Source organism: Urocampus carinirostris, chromosome 10 (genome assembly GCF_059441175.1).
Source record: "Urocampus carinirostris isolate Australia breed hairy pipefish chromosome 10, RoL_Ucar_1.0, whole genome shotgun sequence".
Taxonomy (NCBI): domain Eukaryota; kingdom Metazoa; phylum Chordata; class Actinopteri; order Syngnathiformes; family Syngnathidae; genus Urocampus; species Urocampus carinirostris.
The window spans coordinates 22,209,288-22,228,313 of record NC_142358.1 but is presented as its reverse complement, the minus strand read 5'-3'; the positions used below and the strand labels follow the sequence as shown (position 1 = coordinate 22,228,313).

The following is a 19,026-nucleotide window of genomic DNA, read 5'->3' as shown; positions in this document are numbered from 1 at the left end:
GGGTGATAATTTATTAGTTTTAAGACCACAACTTCCATTTGAATAAAGTTTGTATGCCGGTACCTTCACTTTCCGTACATATAAACAAACTGGATGGATAGTGTCAAGTTGTTTTACTGCCACTGCGGAATTAGCAGAACCATTTTCAAAACAAAACAAAATCACGACAATTGCTAAACAAAAGTATGGCCATAATAGTTGCATAAAAATCACACAATAATGAGTGAATCAAATTTTTAAATAAATGAAATAAATATATTGGTTTGCTTTGTTTGAAAAAGGATAATCAACTATATGTTATTTTATTTTGAACGTGTACAAACATCCCTTCATCGTCACTAATGTGGAGTACTAGTGAGCGTTCATAGTTACTTTCAGTTCGTAGTTTAAATTAAAATTCTTCTTTATGTATGCGTCTCTAAGTAGATAATGTCGCCCCTCGCCACAGACCAAGAAAACAGAGTCGGTGTGATAAGCTTGGTATTGTGGTTATCGCTTATTGACTTTTTTCTCCTTTGTTGTGTTTTTGTGTCAATGTCCAAACTTTCTGGTTGTCTTTCAGTGGCTGCGGTAGTCTGGCTTAATGGCGTTCTTTCTCCCATCCGGATGAGCGACGAGCATGCGGAGCCGCACGTTGGCCGTGCTGGCCGGACTCTGGTTCTGTTTTGGTCGGTACTCCGCTTCGGCATATCCGTGGCCAGAATGTGACAATAGAAAGGTCAGATTTATCTTAAAATATAATCATTAGCATACCTGTAAACCTCAGCCAATTGCTACCTTTATTAAGGATTGAAATGGCCTTTATTAAGTGATAATAAACCTTACAAACGCAAAGCGGCACCTATTTACTCACAGCAAGATAGACCGTAGAAATAAAGTAAGATATTTTGTGTAATGTTAGGAATAAATTATTAAAATGTATTGTTAACCAAACTGTTCGAATTAGTTATCTGACTCCATTAACCAAAGACAACATACATTCTGTCCTAACAATGCGTGCTCGTTTCTTTTTGGGAAAATATGGACAAGAGACTGGGATTTCCACACGGGGGCAGATTTAATTTCTTAAACAATCTCAAATTAACTAAGTGAACTCCATGGAATTAGCCGAATTAGTGTCGCTCAAGTCTCCGTCGAGCCTCCTCTCTCGTTCTCCCTCGATCTTCTCTCGACCCATGTCTCCGCCGGCTGGTGTGCCGGCTCCTCCCATGAGCGGGCCAGGAAAAGACCCCACCATCATAGAGAAGAGCGTCTCGATGTCTGGACCATGAGCGTTCCTGCGTCACGAAGGCCCCTCTTGTGTCGTGAAGCGCTGATTATCATAACAGCCCATCGTCCCAGTTCCTGCTGTTTTCTGTAAACATCATCCTCCACAAGGTTGCAATGACCTGCCCCACAGCTCAGCCAGTGAATATCTATCGCATTTAAATGTAATTTGTATTTGATCGTACAAAATCCCTTTTAGTCAAATGTATAACATCCCTCAATAAACAAATGTATTTTATTTACCCCAAAACAACACAAACATTTCTTTCAGCATACAGACCTACTTACAAACAAGATAAAGTGAAGTTTAACTTACTTTTGGAAGATGGGCTACAAGAGGTCCTCCTCCATTTTAGAAAGTGGCCGAAAAAAAAGCGATCAAACCAATTTCTCAACAGCATCAAGGTCCCATATGCCACATTCATTTCAAATGAAACGGCTCGCCTTTTCTTAACTCTTTACACCAACCATATTGAATGGATGCACGAGATAATAAACAATATAAATGTCAAAGTTCTTAACGCGCTGGAGATACAGTATAGAATGTTTACGCATGAACTAGGAAGAGGAAGCGGATTTCTTCTTCGGGGTGGATGCTGGGTGAGCTTTCACAGTGCCACACGCCGGTAGCGGGTGAAAGAAGCACTACAGTACTGTCCTGTCCTCGGAAAAAGGTGTACACAATACAAAATCCAACTTATAGCAATTTTCGGATATTTTTCGACACCCCGAAAAAAATATTCTTATCTACTGTTTTTCGTTAGTTAAATGGCCGTAAGTAGGGGAGCGTCTGTAGTCCTTCTTTTTGCCCCACTTGCTGTATTTTAACGTATTATCAATGTTGGGCGCTTTACTGAAAACAAATAAATTCTGTATCTTCTGCACTCTAAGGCACACAGGATTATAAGTCGCACCCCGAAAAATTAGTCTTTTGTCATAAATTTTCCATGCATATGGCACACCTGACTATAAGGTGCTACAGTATGAACGTCAAGAAAAAAGTCAGATAGGTCAGTGAATTTTAAAGCAAATATATGTCTCAGGCCGTACGGACCCGGTGTCTGTACAATATCACCAGTCACTGAAATAGGTCATGTCACATATCATTGCAAAGCTTGGGATTCAATATACGATAACCTTTTAAAAATATACTCCTGACAGAAATATCCCGATCAGTCTGACACAAGATACCCGAGAAATATAAAGCCGTCATTTTGCAGCCATCACATTCGATGATACTATGCAACCATGGTTCCCTTACATCCGTGAGTGTAGTGATTATAACCTAGTAAAATATTTCTGTACTCCAAAACTCGCAAAAGTACTGACAAAATTTTTTTAAAAAATCCCCAAAACCCTTTCTGCATTGTTGCTAGTTGTCAGTTTACCCCCATAATACCAGTTTACAAATACAGACTAGTAAAATAATTTTATCTAGGCCGTAGGCCAATCTAACTTGTGATTCACCTCTTTTTTGGACAATTGCAGGCTTTGATTTAGCCCGCTTTAGCCTTTACAAGTCTGTAAATTCCAAAAAGGAGCAGCCGCTTACACCTCTGATTAACCTTAGCCAATAGTGACGATTCAAATGATGGTTGACTCATTGGTTAGAAAATGAAACCCCGGTATACATATATCCCAGCATGCACCACACACTACTTCTTCTACGGGGGGAAATCGAGTCGGCGGCTGCTTACCGTAGTTGCGAGACCTCTTGCAGAGAGCTTGCAAACTAACAGTTGAGACAGTCCATATCCATTTTGAATTTTGTCTCAAAACTACTGGAATAGTTCCTTCTCGATTTCTGGATAATGTCAAAGATGTTTTCTTTTCTTTCCCCAGGTGTGGTGTACTGCAAAAATAATTTTGCAAAGAAAAATAAAATTCAGCACTCTTTAACTGTAATTTCTGTGCTTACGTTTGCCCCGTCGATATTGTTGGTCCTGTTTTAGCCACACTTAGATGTGAGTATAAATGGTCGGAAGAATATCAGTTGAGAGAAATTATGTGGACTCGTGCTTGAGGGATGTATTTTACTTCATGAGATACCGTAAATTACTGTAGACTTTGGTATTTGTGGTCTGCTTTAAAAATCAGTCGAGTGATGCATCATGTTGAAAGTACAGTTCAGTTACAAAATTTGATCAATAACGCATCACTGTACTCGTTACAGCGATAATTGATTGCGTTCCTGGAACACCTTCCTTTGCATTGCAGTACTTCAAAGTTTGCTAGTGTACTGTGAAAATATTAGCCATCGACGATGACGTTGTCGTCTGCTTCCAGTGACAGAGACGATCTGGATTAGAGCCAAAGTGGGCAGGACGAGGTCGGTCTAACAAAAAAAAATAGTTTATGAAAATTATTATTCTAATTGTTCCTGTGCACAATTTGAAATGATCAAAAAACATATAAAATGCGGGGAAAACATATATGTTGACAGGTATGCATCGTTGATACTGTGGTTGTCCGTTGTAGCTGCTGGTGGAAAGGGATCTCCCTCCAGATGGCATCTCCTGGGGCTGTCCTCTTCCCGCTTCCTATTTAAAGTCCATAAAGGTAACCATGGATACAGCAAGGGTGATATGTGTCTTGCAATGTTTTTCAGGTGTCATTATTTGTGTTGGGATTAGAATAAAAGTCTGAACAGATAGATAATTGTGTGAAGTTTCTAACAAGGTTACAGAAAAGCAGGGTTTCCCCCAGAAACATTAGGAAGCCTGGTGGGAAGAGTGGGTGAAAAGGAAAAATAAATCATGTCCTGTTCTTTAAAAACAAAATCACAACCTTAATGTTATCATGATTCCTTTGTGAACATGTTGTTTTTGTTACTTATTTACTTTTTTATGACTATGTTCCTGTATCCTGCCATATGTAGAAATAAATGTATAAACAAATAAATACTTACAAATATATGCAATACAGATAAATTAACACTTAACTAAATCATATAATGTAACATAAAATGGGCAGCACCGCGGCTTAGTGGTTAGCGCGTGTGCAGCACAGTTCTGAGGTCATGAGATCGAATCTCCTGTGTGGAGTGTGCATGTTCTGCCCGTGCTTGCGTGGTTTTCCTCCGGGCACTCTGGTTTCCTCTCACATTCCAAAAAACATGCATGTCAGCTTAATTTGCCGGACCAAATTGTCCCTAGGTGTGAATGAGCGAGGGAGATGTCTGTCTCTCTGTGCCTTGCGACTGGCTGGCAACCAGTTCAGGGTGTCTCCTGCTCACTGCCCGAAGATGGCTGGGATGGGCTCCAGCACCCCCGTGACCCTACTGAGGATAAGTGGTGCAGATAATGGATGGATGGATGGATAAATCACGTAATACCTATCCATATGAGATAGAGGTTTTTTATTCGTATAAATATGCATTTTGTCATTTATTATTTCAGTATTTCTTTTGTCATTTACATTGTCGTGTATCGTTCTTGGCTGGCTTGTGCTACAGCACAAGAATGTCCTCCTTGTGGTACCCTAATGATTTATTCTTTGCTTATAGTGCCTCCCCAGTGTTGACACAGTGTATGATCCAGAGGTAAGCAAAAACAATTGCTTTGTCGAGCCAGTGCTATCTTAAAAAACCTGAAATATTTGAAAGTGACATTCAATGAATTTCGTGCGACAGGTTTGTCTTCAATAATAATTAAAAAAAACAATAAAAATGCACACTTTGGGTCATTTTTATCTATCTATCTATCTATCTATCTATCTATCTATCTATCTATCTATCTATCTATCTATCTATCTATCTATCTATCTATCTATCTATCTATCTATCTATCTATCTATCTATCTATCTAGGATTAGCACCTTGTAATCCTGCCTCCCACCTCATCCATAGGACCCATAATTTGTGAATTTTATAGTTAATTTGCTGAAGGAACAACTTTAAAAGCAATTTCGAAATAATTAATATATTTGCTTTTCATTTTGTTTCCACAATAATTATAAAGTTAATAACGAGGTTTAAAAAAGGCTATCTCTTCATTTCAGGCACTTTAGCATGATATAATCAAACTTTTTTTTAACAGCCCGCCAGGGAGGTCTGCATGAATGAACCCATTTCCTACCAGCATCACATCCCCAACAGGTACAACGGTGTTCCTACATTTTTTTGTGGGGGGCGGTGCAGTTCATGTTTTATAAAGTAAATCTAAATTGATCTAGATTCAAACATTGTTTGTATTTGCACGTTTCAGCGGTCCATTCAGGGCTGTTGGAGTTCAAAGCGGAGAGTACTTGTACTGTCCTCCTCATCGCTGGCTTAATAATCTATATGTAAGTAAAATGTTGAAACCAAGGACTGCTGTATTTTCTCTTTTATTTATGTGTGTTGTGCCTTCAATAGCATGGTGCTGCCGTGTTGCTGTATCATCCCTGCGCAGCAAGCAGCGAGCGCCGGCTTTTGTCCATCTTGGCCCACACATGTCTACAGGACTTTATCATTTCCCCTCACCCAGCACTCAACAAATCCATGGTGAGGAAACAACTCACTTTTTTTACATTTGGTTTGAATTTGTTTACATACTGTATGGGTGACAATAATATTATAAAGGAGTCCACGCTTTATTTTTGCTTTGTTTTTGCTTTGTTTTAGAACAGTATTTCTTAACCAGTGTGACATGGCACGCTAGTGTGCCGTGAGACCTTGACTGGTGTGCCGCTGTAAGTTATAAAATGTTTTCTAATGCTAAGTACAAAGTGATCATTTTGTTTGGTGTCTCGTAGGAAGTACACCGTGCATAGTTACAAAAATGTAATAAAAAAGAACTAGACATCCTCTACCCAAGAAGATAATGGGTAAATAAGTTGAAAAATTGGCAGAATTATCCACTATCTATTATTTCAAGTCGATTAAGCTCACATAAAGTATTTTATCTATAACTTTACCAGATTTTTAAATGTTTTGGGGGGGGGAAAATAATAGATCTTTCAACTAGTGTTAAGAACTCTTTTGGGTGGTGTGGAAGCACAATGCCAATGCACAGATTACTATTATTAAACAGTATTCCTTTATTAGGGAAGGGTTCATATCAAGGAAAGGAAGGCAGCAAGGCAACTATGTCCAGAACACCAGAGGCAAACAAACGCAGTCCAAGAGACGGGCGAAAGGTTCATTGATCCAGTAAATCCAAGCAGTGAAATCAACAGTTCAATAGGCCATCAGGCGGCACTCAAATTCTGGGAGGTCAGGCAGGGGTTCGGTACATTGAATTACCAAGAGAGCTGTGGCATGGGTGTTTAGAATATTACAAGCAAAGCAACAAACTAGCAAGGAACCAAGAGGGCGGAATACTGAAAAAGGTAAGGTGAAGAGTCCTGTTAAGAGGAAAAACAAGACAAGTGAGAATAGCTATAAGGAGGAAAATTAAGCTGGAAGTGTTTTACCAACTAAAGGCGAGCGAGAACAGACAGAGCAACATAACCCAGGATCGTGAGAATAATGGAGGAATTAGTTTTTGTTTATTACCTCGAAACAGTTATTTATAGTAAATAACATTAACCAATATTTATCAAAAGGAAACAACAAAATATTTGCACACAAACATACTCATTTCAAGTCAAGTCACATTTATTTATATAGCCCTTAATCACAAATATGTCTCAAAGGACAGCACAGGATTACAATGACACCATAACCTGATCTTAAACCAACATGCGGGCAAGAAACAACTCAAAACCTCAGTGTGAGGAAAAAGTCAAACCTTGAGAAGGGACCTTACAAGTGGTAATCCCCGAAAATAGAGTAGGTTGAAGCTAAAGCTTTTAAGTGCCTACCCCTATTCCATGTTTTTTCTTGCAGGAAAGACATATTCAAAATCAGAACAGGAAAATAAAACATACCCACTAATAAAAATAAAAAAGGCAATTCAGGTGGAGGCACGGCGGCTGAGTGGTTAAAAGGTCCACGGCACAGTTCTGAGATCATTGGATCAAATCCAGCTACCAGCCTTCCTGTGCGGAGTTTGCATGTTCTCCCCTTGCTTGTGTGGGTTTCCTCCGGGCACTCTGGTTTCCTCCCACATTCCAAAACCATGCATGTCAGGTTAATTGGCCGGTCCAAATTGTCCCTAGGTGTGAATGAGCGAGTGAATTGTCTGTCTCTGTATGCTCAGCGACTGGCTGGCAACCAGTTCAGGGTGTGCCTCTGCCCACTGCCAAAAGATGGCTGGGATTGGCTCCAGCATCCCCGTGACCCTACTGAAGACAAGTGGTGCAGATAATGGATGGATGGATGGACAATAAATGCCTTCAATTATATCACTAGCACCTATAAATTTACTACTGAAAGAAACTCGTGATATATAAATTTTCTCTAGCATATTTATCAAAAATGCCTGAATCAAGGTTGCTGAACTTCCAAAAAGTGAAAAATTATTATCTTGAATAATTGTAAAGACAACCTTCAAACGCTTGCAAGGTTTTTGAACTATCTAAAAATAAATGTGTTGCGCCGAGAAGGCGAGACAAGTTTAAAAGACTCAACTTGCCTCTTTAGTTTAATTTGTCAATCGATTATTTATTCAAATAATTTATTGACCTATAAATTCGCTACCAAAGGATATTTGTTCGGGACATTTTTAAGGTTATCATATGAATCATTCCACAAATGAAAATACCTTTTTGGGTGACATAATGTCTTTTCAATGTTGAAATTGTGGATTTTCCTTGGCCATTTGGAGGGGATGCTCAAGTTTACACTTTAAAAATAAAAAAAAATAAATGTCTTTTATCTTTTTTCCCATTTTACAAAAAAAGTAAATCGACAAAAACACGATGAAAAGTGATCAAAATAATACTGTCTATTCTAGATAACTCCATTGTCCAAAATGAAAACGATTGAGCCATTTCTTCAATCAAAAAGTGTGCAGCTGCTAGGTTTTTGTACTGTACTATTTGACATTTCCACGCTTATTTGTATCTTCAGCCAATAGCGTTGGTGTCTTGGGGGAGAACCTTAGAGCTTTCCACTTCATCCTCTTGGGACCTCTGTGATTGGCTACAGAGTAGGACAACCTCAAGCAATCAGAATGCTGGAAAATACAACTTCCTGTTAAACCGCGCAGCAGAGAAACACGGACGCCGCACGGAAGCCGAGGTTTGCTTTTTAGCTGATTGCGATTGTCGTGATCCAAAGGTTAATGTTCGAATCTTTATAGAGATTGGAGTCTGAAGAAATGTTGTCTAACTTGTCTTGCATGTGCATATCAATTTCCTCTCTGCTATATTGATTTCTTTTTGTCTCAAAAAGTCACATTATTGACTCCTTATTTGTAAATGTGTTGACATATAACCTTTTAGCTTGAAGAACTTGAATATATCTGAGTGTTTTATGTGCCAATCATTCCAAAAGTTCAGGCCACTATTTTTCCTTTTAAAAGGTTAATCACCAAGCACATACGTTCATAGAACTCACCATGTTGTCGGCAACTGTGCACTCTAAAAACTATTACATTTAGAGTAAACAACATTTTGGTCTGATATAGACCAACCCAGTACTTACAGACAGTTTCTGCACCAATTTTGGTGTGTTTGGAAGATTGAATTTTTAAATTATATATATATATATTTTTTTTACTTTTATGGTATTTGAGCAATGGAAATTTGGTGTTGTTGTAAACAACGCAACCCCAAATGGTTTATTTGATATAAAATTGAGCAAAAAAAAAAAGAAATACAACATAAATGACATTGTGTATTAAAAAAAGATCCTCCCTTAATTTGAAATAAACAATGTTTATTTAAATACAAGCAAAAATACTTGAACAATCATATAAATGTGCATTGCCTTTTTTTGTAAAGACTCATACGTCAAAAACTATGTTCATTTTGCATATCATAAGCCTCACATAGAGGGAGTTGACATCATTGTCCGCTATTTTGCTGCTAAGGGTACCACAAAAAAAACGAAAAGCCTTGTGAAAAGCTGCGCGAGAAAAGAGAAGATTATTTGTGTTATTTGATCACTTTGAGTCTTCGTAGTTTGTATTCCTCCTTGTGCTTTTTTATCACTCGTTTTCATTTGCACGACGCATTACTGCGACTTGGTTAACTAATACACACTTTCCCTTGAACGTCAGTGCAGCCCATCCAAATCATAGATTCAATTGTTACTGATTATTTTATTGACTGTGAAGAGAATAGGTCTTTGAACACCCTGCTATATCGCCATTTCTCCCACTTAGAAATCATGGAGGGGTCTGAAATTTTCAGCGTTGGTGCATGTCCACTGTGAGAGAGATAAACTCAAAAGAAAAATCTAGAAATCACTGCATAATTTTTAAAAAAATATTTGTGTGATACAGCTGCAAATAAGTATTTGAACACCTGTGTAGCATCTAGAATTCTGACCCTGAAATACCTGTTATCCCATTAAAGGTCCACCTGCACTCCATGTATAATCCTGAATCAGATTCACCTGTTTGGGGTCATTAGCTGCGTTAAGACACTTGTCCACCCCATTAAATCGTTAAGACTTTAACTTTTAACATGCGAAGACCAAAGAACTGTCCAAAGATACCAGAGACAAAATTGTACACCTCCTCAAGGCTGGAAAGGTCTACGGAGCAATTACCAAGCAGATTGGTAAAAAAAGGTCCACTGTTGGAGCAATTATTAGAAAATGGAAGAAGCTAAACATGACGGTCAATCTCAATCGGAGTAATGCCCCATGAAAGATATAACCTCGTGGGGTCTCAATGATTCCAAGAAAGGTGAGGAATCAGCCCGGAACTACATGACAGAAATTAGTCAATGAAGATTCTCCTTTTTAAACCAGCATATGTCAAGCCCCGTCTTAAGTTTGCTTATGACCATTTGGATGATTCAGAGGAGTCATGGGAGAAGGTTTTGTGGTCAGATGAGACTAAATTTGAACTTTTTGCTCATAATTCCACAAAGCGTGTTTGGAGGAAGAAGAATGAAAAGTAAAATCCGAAGAACACCATCCCTCCTGTAAAGCATGGGGGTGCTTTGGGGGTGTTTTTCTTCATATGGGAAAGGACAAGTGCTCTGCATTAAAGAGAGGATGACTAGGGCCGTTGATTGTGAGACTTTGGGGAACAACCTCCTTCCCTCAGTCAGCATTGAAGGTAACCAGGAAAACCAAGGAGTAGCTCCGTGAGAAGCTTATCAAGGTTCTAGCATGGTCCAGTCAGTCTCCAGACCTGAACCCAATTGAAAATCTTTGGAGGAAGCTCAAACTCCCTGTTTCTCAGCAACAGCCCAGAAACCTGACTTATCTTGAGAAGATCTTTGTGGAGGAGTGGGCCAAGATCCCTCGTGCAGTGTGTTCAAACCTGGTGAAAGACTACAGGAAATGTTTGACCTCTGTAATAGCAAACAAAGGCTACTGTACCAAATATTACAATTTATTTTCTCAGGTGTTCAAATACTTATTTTCAGCTATATCACACAAATAGATTGTTAAAAGAAAATCATGCATTATGATTTCTGGATTTTTATTTTTAGTTTATCTCTTTCACAGTGGACATGCATCTACGATGAAAACTTCAGACCAATCTACAGTAAATGGGAGAAAAAGCAAAATAGCAGGGTGTTCAAATACTTATTTTCTTCACACTCTCTCTCTCTCTCTTTCTCTTTCTCTTTCTCTTTCTCTCTCTCTCTATATATATATATATATATATGTATATATATATGTATGTGTGTGTGTGTGTGTAGAAATGATTTAAAAAATATATTTGAGTACAGTGGCATGTTTTTATCTGAGATTTTCTGGTGGAAAACCCAATTTGGGCTAACCTCATCGGGAAGCTAGCTCCCAAGGCCCCCAGGCAAATTAAATTTAAGACCCGTGTTGTAATTTTTTTTTTTTTTTTTTCACATGACAACTACTTCATAGATTTTAGAAAATATCTGAAAGAGCAGCTCGTTTTTCATTTTTAATCCACAGGTTTCTGTGAGGCAGTGCTGTGAGCGGATCATCTCTTTGTGGCGGAAAAGAGCAATAAAGGCTGAAAAGAGTTTACACTCCAAGTACCATAATGTTCAACAGCTAGGATCAAAACTGAGGCGGAAAAGAGCTGCCGTCCCGAGAGTTTCAAATGAAACCTTCACAATGTCTAATAATTCGACTGATACAAGTGGACACGTGCCACATAACCGAGAGAATGTGGCTTCTCATAATCTGCGCGGTCTGAAGAAATCCGCATCGCAGGTGAAGGTCCAAAGTAAAGATTTATCATCAGTTCCCTCAACTGCTAAAATCAGGGAACAAATCAAACTCCCCTCCAGTGTTCACACACAAATGCTGGAAAACCAACTCGTGGATTTGCGTGAAAGAGAATTGGCACAGGAGGGCGACACGCATCGGGATGGCTCCGCGCCTCCAAGTCACGCCCCGACGGAACTCGCAGACGATCGATGCGCCGAGTGCGCAAAGGAGGGTCATGCCCCGCCTGTGATCCGCGGTCTGATGAGGCCACCCGGCTCCAACGAGGCGGCTTGGGCAGCGGCGGCGCTGGGCTTCCTGCTGGTGCTCCTCACATTGTCCATTTTGCACACTCGCCTCTACCGCAACTGGAGGACCGTGCCGAGTCTCTACTGGCATGACCCGCGGCAGGACTATGACAGCGTGGCAGGTTACAATGTTTTCTGACATAACTATTGCAGTGTTTCTTAATCCTTTTTGAGCCAAGGCACACTTTTTTTCACAAAAGGAGGGGTGCATAGTTTGAGGGGTTGAATATTTTCTCTATTTAGAATGTGTAAACAATGCCCAACTGAGTTAACCGATCTGCTTTTTTATTTCTGTATTTCCCGGGCTATAAGTTGCTCCGGAGTATAAGTAGCACCATCCAAAAAAGCATAAATAAATAGGAAAAACGTATGTAAAATGCATAGAAGGAGCATTTTAGGGGGAAATTCATCCATCTATTATCTGCATCGCTTATGCTCAAAATGCAATACAGCTTATTGGAAAGTTTGTTTTAAATAAATACTGTAACCTGATAAAACAATACAGTAATCCCTCGGTTATCGCGGTTAATGGGGACCGAGACCACCCGCGAAAACTGAAAATCCGCGAAGTAGTGGCGCCCCTTCAAAAATGCTTAAAAAAACGTATACAGTATACCCCCCCGCCATAAAACCGAAGTGATCGCTGGCATGATGGCAAGGAGTTATTGGGTGACTCATCCAGAACTCTTCACACTGGAACTGAATGTACCAAAACATGACCCACAAGTGTAGCCATGTCTTACATAATCAATTTACACGGAATAGGACTGCGGCGAAACCACTACGAACCATTCAGTATGATCGTATTAACCGCTCTCAACCACATGCAGTAATCGCAGTTTATTTCGCTTGTTAACACTACCGGTTACATATTAAAATAAAAACAGGGAAAATGTGATATTTGATGAGTGTTTGTGAAGCGTTTTGGGAAATATCAGTTAAAAAAATGGTCTGTGTTATTTTAATGAAAGTAAAAGAGCTACCTTCTGACAATAACAACATACTTTAGCTAGCGGCATCGAACGGCTTTTACAACAAATACACGAAACCACACACAATTAGCCGTGTTTAGGTAGTACAAACAACCCCTCGCTTTTGGTATAATAAAGTCAAACTTGAGATGAAATGTGACAGAAGAGAATATACTTGCGTCGCCGAGTTCCCTCCTTGATAAACTGATCGCCACATAAGAAGCGGGTGAGGTGGGAGGAGTTGAAGGAGGGGGGGGTGAGCGAAGCGGCAATAACTAAGCATTGTGTCAGGGCCTCCCCCTCTCCTTCAAAATAAGAGTGTCCACACCGTGTTCTCAGTTGACATAAGCTCGCGCTCAATGGCGTCAAGTCAATAAATGCTTTTATTGAGAAGGTATATTTTTTTGGACCTGCGAAGCTCTGAACCCGCAAAAGTGGAACCGCGAACTAGCGAGGTTCCACTGTATATAAAAATACATGATGGCTGGGAAAGAAAATGTAGCCAGCTTTTTGAATGTTGGGGACACCGGGAACAAATGTAAATTTGCATTAGTTAGTATGCTCTTATTCTTTTACTATTTTATACATCCATCCATCCATTATCTGCACCGCTTATCTTCAGGAGGGTCGCCGAGGTGCTGGAGCCCATCGCAGCTGTCTTCAGGCAGTGGGCAGGGGACACCCTCAACTTGCTGCCAGCCAGTCGCAAGGCACACAGGGACAGACAATTCGCTCGCTCATTCACACCTAGGGACAATTCAGACCGGCCAATTAACCTGACATGCATGTTTTTGGAATGTGGGAGGAACCCACGCAAGCATGGGGAGAACATGCAAACTTCACACAGGAAGGTTTGATCCCATGACCTCAAAACTGTGCCATGAACACGCTACCCACTCAGCCGCCGTGCCGCCAGGGGGGAAATTTATTCGATAAAATCCAACACCAAAAAAATTCATGTCATCTTAAAGGCAATTTATGATTAAAATGAAATGGTGTACCTTACACTTATTTAGCCTGTTGTTCTGTAACGTAACACGTAGGTGTATATCTTAGATACGCTCTTAAGTAACGAAGTAAAATATTAAGAGTTGTTTTGATTACTCTAGCATGCTTACCAAACTGAGCTTCACTCCAAATCACTAAATCCAATGAAATATTCCTCCTCTGTGTCAATTATACCGGTAAACAACTCCTCCAACTCGAGACCATAAGCAGCTTCCTCCTTCACCTTGGAAAAATGTCCCTCCCACAACAGGGCAAGGTTGAAATTATCAATACAGGCCTAGAGCGCCCTCTAGCGGTTTAGTGTGGAAATAAAATGTTAAATGATATACTGTCTCGGTAATAAAAATGTAAACTGTCAGGTTTTCAATGTGAATCTCTTGAATTTCTGTCTCAAGGTAATTATAGTGGTATAAATTTCACATAGGGCAGCACGGCGGCGCAGTGGTTAGCGCGTGTACCGCACAGTTCTGAGGTCATGGGTTCAAATCCAGCTACCAACCTTCCTGTGGGGAGTTTGCATGTTCTCCCTGTGCTTGCGCGGGTTTCCTCCGTGCACTCCGGTTTCCTCCCACATTCCAAAAACATGCATGTCAGGTTAATTGGCCAGTCAAAATTATCCCTAGGTGTGAATGAGCGTGCAAATTGTCTGTCCCTGTGTGCCCTGCGACTGGCTGGCAACCAGTTCAGGGTGTCCCCTGCCCACTGCCCAGAGATGGCTGGGATGGGCTCCAGCACCCCGCGACCCTACTAAGGATAAGCGGTGCAGATAATGGATGGATGTATAATTTCACATATAAGTTTCACCAGAGTACAAGTCGTACCTGTGGCCCAACGATGAAAGGAACTGTGACTTAAAGTCCGGGAAATACAGTACTTTTGGCAAAGCAGTTCGGGGCGGAATTGGGAAATTTTGCTTGAGATATGAGCATATCTAATGCATAAAAATCTCACTTTTAGGAGAAATTGTAGTAAAAAAAAAGGTTGACCTACGTGATTTGTGTAAATACGAGGAAGAAACATTTTGAGGTTAGTATTGTGAGATTTCCCAGAGTGAATCTAACGTTTGAGGTGTTGCGTTTGAATTAAAATCAGTTTAGTTTGCGCTGGCAAGAGTACTGGATTATTTCATGTGAACGTGCATTATATTTTATCTCATTATCACACTATTTTTTATTCAGGGTACCAGAGATGAATGTTCGAGAATGGAGAAAACGGGATGTTGTCCTGAAAGATATAAACGCAAACACGACTTAGTTGTGTCTGATTATGGATGGAACTTTAAAGGACATTAAATAAATACTTTGTAAATACTATGTTGCAATTGTGTTCATAGTTGTCAATGTTTGACACCCACTTTCATGCCTGATTCTAGATACAAGCACAATCTTGGAACAAATGAATCTTGTATGTAGAGGTATCCGTAGGTTGTTGCAACAAAGTGAATATTTTCAGGTATTTCGGATCGCTCGAGATACAAAAAATTGTAGATACAAGTACGATTCTAAGACTAATTAATCATGCACGCAAAGGTATCAATGTAAATTAAAGAAGGAAATTGCTGCCACCTACTGATATGGATGAATGTTAGAGTTATTCAGCTAAAAAAGCAAATATACTGGACCATGGCATACTTTGTTTGAAAAAAATCAAATTGGGCGATTTCCTACAGCATATAGGTTGAAAAACACTGCTTTAGTGCATACTTTTTCTCTGGGGCACTTTAATCATTTGTATTTGTGTTTTCTTTCTTTTCTTGTAGACATTATTCAAAGAAGACTTCAAATTGCCAAGAGGAGGCGGAAGAGAGGTCGGAGACAAGAGTGCGCTCTCCTGCCCAGCTCCTCAAGCTCGGATGAATACATGTAAAAAAAAAAAAGACGAAACAATCACCAGGTTGAAACATTTTTAATTCTGATGTATTGAAAGTCAAGTTTCTGTATTATTCCGCCTCAAAATACTGAAGTTCTTTAGGGGGTTGAATCAACAAAACAATGCCCTTTATTTTCAGCGTGTCTTTAGAGACCGAACTGCCCAACTCCGAGTAGGGAGGCAATGGGTAGGCAAGTTTTAAGTCTTACATAGACTCAGCCAAGAATTGAACCCAAAACCTTCTAGTCTCAACCCCAAACTCACCATACTGGTTGGGTCAAAGGGACTTCAGTTTATTTTTTTCCATTGCAGCCATTTTGCCGCCAAAGGTGAAATCAGTTGCATCACAGGATTAACTTGTTTGCGACATTTAACGCATAAACACCGATGGATTACGCTGCTGGATTTGAATTTTAAGAAAATGAATGAAAGGGTTCAGCAAAAACACCCGGGCACTCCAGATATCGGTCATTTGTGATTTTAGAAGGGATTTGAAATGTAGATGATATGTAATATTTTTAGAAAGTGTTTTATATTGGTAGTATTTCTTTTGTAACATGATTAGAGTCTTTAGATCAGGGCCCTCCGACGTGGTATCCCCCTATGAACACACGAGTAGCCCGTGTACAGGTACTAAAAATAGCTCAACAGTGAGGGCCCACTAGGATTTTCTAGGAAATGTGATTTTTTATTTTTTTTTATTTTTTATGTACTCGTTTTGGAGAAACCATGCCACAAGTTGGGCGCCACTTATTTTCGTCGTTGGGCGTCGCCCCAAAAAATATGCAGAGAGGAGATACGGCAAAAAGGGAACGCGCTTTATTGCATTCGGGACACGTTCAAAGTTCCAGACGTTCAACATTGGCTTTTATAGTGTTCTCAAAAAAAGTTAAGATATCACGTGAAGGTCGTCTGCCCCGTCTCCCTCAGCTTGTGACCTCTTGCAACAACGTCATCCCACGACCTTCACCAGATGGCTACGTACTTATCATTAGTTATTATCCACATTCCACAACGCTAGTGGTTGACTGGGCCTGGTATTAACATAGTAACAACATAGTAATAACAAGTTCTCATTTTAGGAAGGTGTATCAAACTGGTAGCCCTTTAAGCTAATCAGAAATAAAATTTAGCCCTTAACACATCTTTTTAGACGTTTTCCAAATGTAATCAATTATTAATGCAATTGTCTAATTTTTTTTAAATAACCCTTAGTCACAAGAAGTCTTAAAGGGCTGTCTAGACTATTACACCATCCCTTGATCTAAAACCTACATGCGGGCAAGGAAAAACTCAAAACCAATTGCCTGTTATTGAGAGAGACATACCAGCTCAGTAGCCTAGATGGTAGTGTGCCCGCTTTGAGACTGGGAGGTCGCTGGTTCGCGCCTCGGCCGAGTCATACCTAATTGGTAAAATGGCGGCGCCCTCTGTTGGCTGCGGCTGCATCGGCTTGCTACAACGGGTCAGGTGTATCGACATTTCGTTCTGTGTACATTGTTACAAAGAATGACAATACAAAGGAAATTATTATTATTATTATTATATTTGTGGTTGAATGAGCCTATTCTAGTCCCAGTCCCTTTAATAACATAGTAGTAACATGATAACAACATAGTTACAACAAAATTCAAAATTACACTTCAATGTGGTAGACCTTCACACTAAATTAAGAAATAGCTCTCAGCTTTTAAATGGTTAATGACGGTTGACATTGAATATTTTGTGTTGAAAACAGTTGGAAGGACTTCCCCTTTAAGACACCTCTTGCTGTTTTCTTGTTGCTGAGTAGGATTGTGTTTTGTTTTTTTATTTTTTATAAATTTGATAGTGTGTCCAAGCTATAGGTAATCCTTGTAATGTCTTTTAAGAAATACAGTAATCTATGTCATTTTCGATCATACATATATCCATCATCCCAACTGCTTCTTCTCACTCAGGTTTTCTGGGACAGTAAATCCCAAATTAGTCTTGTACTAACAACCACACTTATGGAAAATTTTGATAGCTCTAATTCATTGAGCATAAGTCGAAGTTCAAAATCAAATATGCAACTTACATTTTTAATTTATATTTAAAATTAATTAGTGGATTTTGACAGTATGTCACGGTTACCCATTGCCCTCACTTGGCCCCACCCGTTTGGCGCCAGCTGCGGCTCGTGGCCTGATTGGCTTCCCTCCTATTTAAACTCAGGGCTCTCATTCACTCCTGATCAGTCAGTCAATGAACCTCTGCACTTACAAGACATGTGTTTTGACTCTGTACGGTTTCCTGCTCGTGTAGCCAGTGTCCGGTATCGATCCCGCCTGTCTCGTCCTGTCCGGTATCTTGCTCCAGTGTCCGGTATTGACCCCATCTGTCTCGTCCTGTCCGGTATCTTGCACCAGTCTCCGGTATCGACCCAGTCTGTCTCCTCCTGTCCGGTATCGTGCTTCAGTATCCGATATCGATCCCGCCTGTCTCGTCCTTAACGGTATCGATCCCGTCTGGTATCTTGCTCCAGTCTTTGGTATCCGGTATCTACCTGTGTGTCCTGTATTGATCCCCTCTCATCCGTCTCACTTCTTCCGCCCAGTGATCTTTGCATCCCTGGCATTTGTGTTCATGCGCATGACTGCCCCATTCCCGTAAAATAGAGCTTGTGTGAAAATGTTACGCGTCTGGGTCCTCCGTCTGTGTGGGTTCTGACACAGTAGTTGCTTGTAGCTCAAATATGCCCGGAATGTTCTGTAAATTAAACCTTTTGTAGGAATGCTCATCTCCTGGCTTTTATTTTGAAAAATCTCCTGGGTCTTAGTTACCCAGAATCAAACTAACACACAGTAGAGGAAAAAGACAACTTAGAACAAAATGGAAACCATATAACTTTTCATATGTGCCTGCACTAGCTTATCTTTGTCCAGAATGTTCTGTAAATAAAACCTTTGAAAACACTGCTCATCTCCAGCTCTTATTTTGACGGATCTCTGGTCTAATGGACATTAAAACTAAAATGAGGAAGAAGAAAATGTGTTCCTCAATAGGTCCTTAAACATTTTGGGAGTGCTTGTTGACCTGACTTTAATGTTTTTCTACATTTGATTTCGTAGGTCTTCAGATCATGGCTGAAAACTACAGAGCCTTTGTTCATATGACCTTAAAAATGAGTGCGTTTGTGTTAAATAGTGCTACATGTCAGAAGATGGCATGCCACCTTCCCCTAAAAAAGTGTGGCAGGGGCACATTTGACCTCGAGAAACATTTTTTTTAACCTTCCCAGAGAAAAGTCCAATTGCACCTCCACTACACTAGGGGAGCAGTAGCGCTCTCATCGGCGGTGTTTTGTTTACATTCTGCCTCTGCGTAGTGCATACACAAAGTGGAAACCTGCTTTTTTCCTGTCCGGTATTGTTCCTGTCTATTTTGTCCTGTTTAATTTCGA

The 19,026-nt window shown here is 40.0% G+C and overlaps 1 protein-coding gene across 1 annotated transcript; it reads left to right on the top strand.

Moving 5' to 3' along the window:
• The first annotated feature begins 333 nt into the window (after positions 1-333).
• On the top strand, positions 334-17,997 carry tp53i13 (tumor protein p53 inducible protein 13). The gene is made up of 10 exons (XM_088346511.1): positions 334-480; positions 563-718; positions 3,745-3,825; positions 4,772-4,807; positions 5,304-5,362; positions 5,472-5,550; positions 5,621-5,749; positions 8,201-8,371; positions 11,189-11,876; positions 15,493-17,997. Exons 2-10 carry the CDS (start codon positions 620-622, stop codon positions 15,597-15,599), a joined length of 1,449 nt encoding a protein of 482 aa, XP_088202637.1. The 5' UTR covers positions 334-480; positions 563-619; the 3' UTR covers positions 15,600-17,997.
• Positions 17,998-19,026: the final 1,029 nt, after the last annotated feature.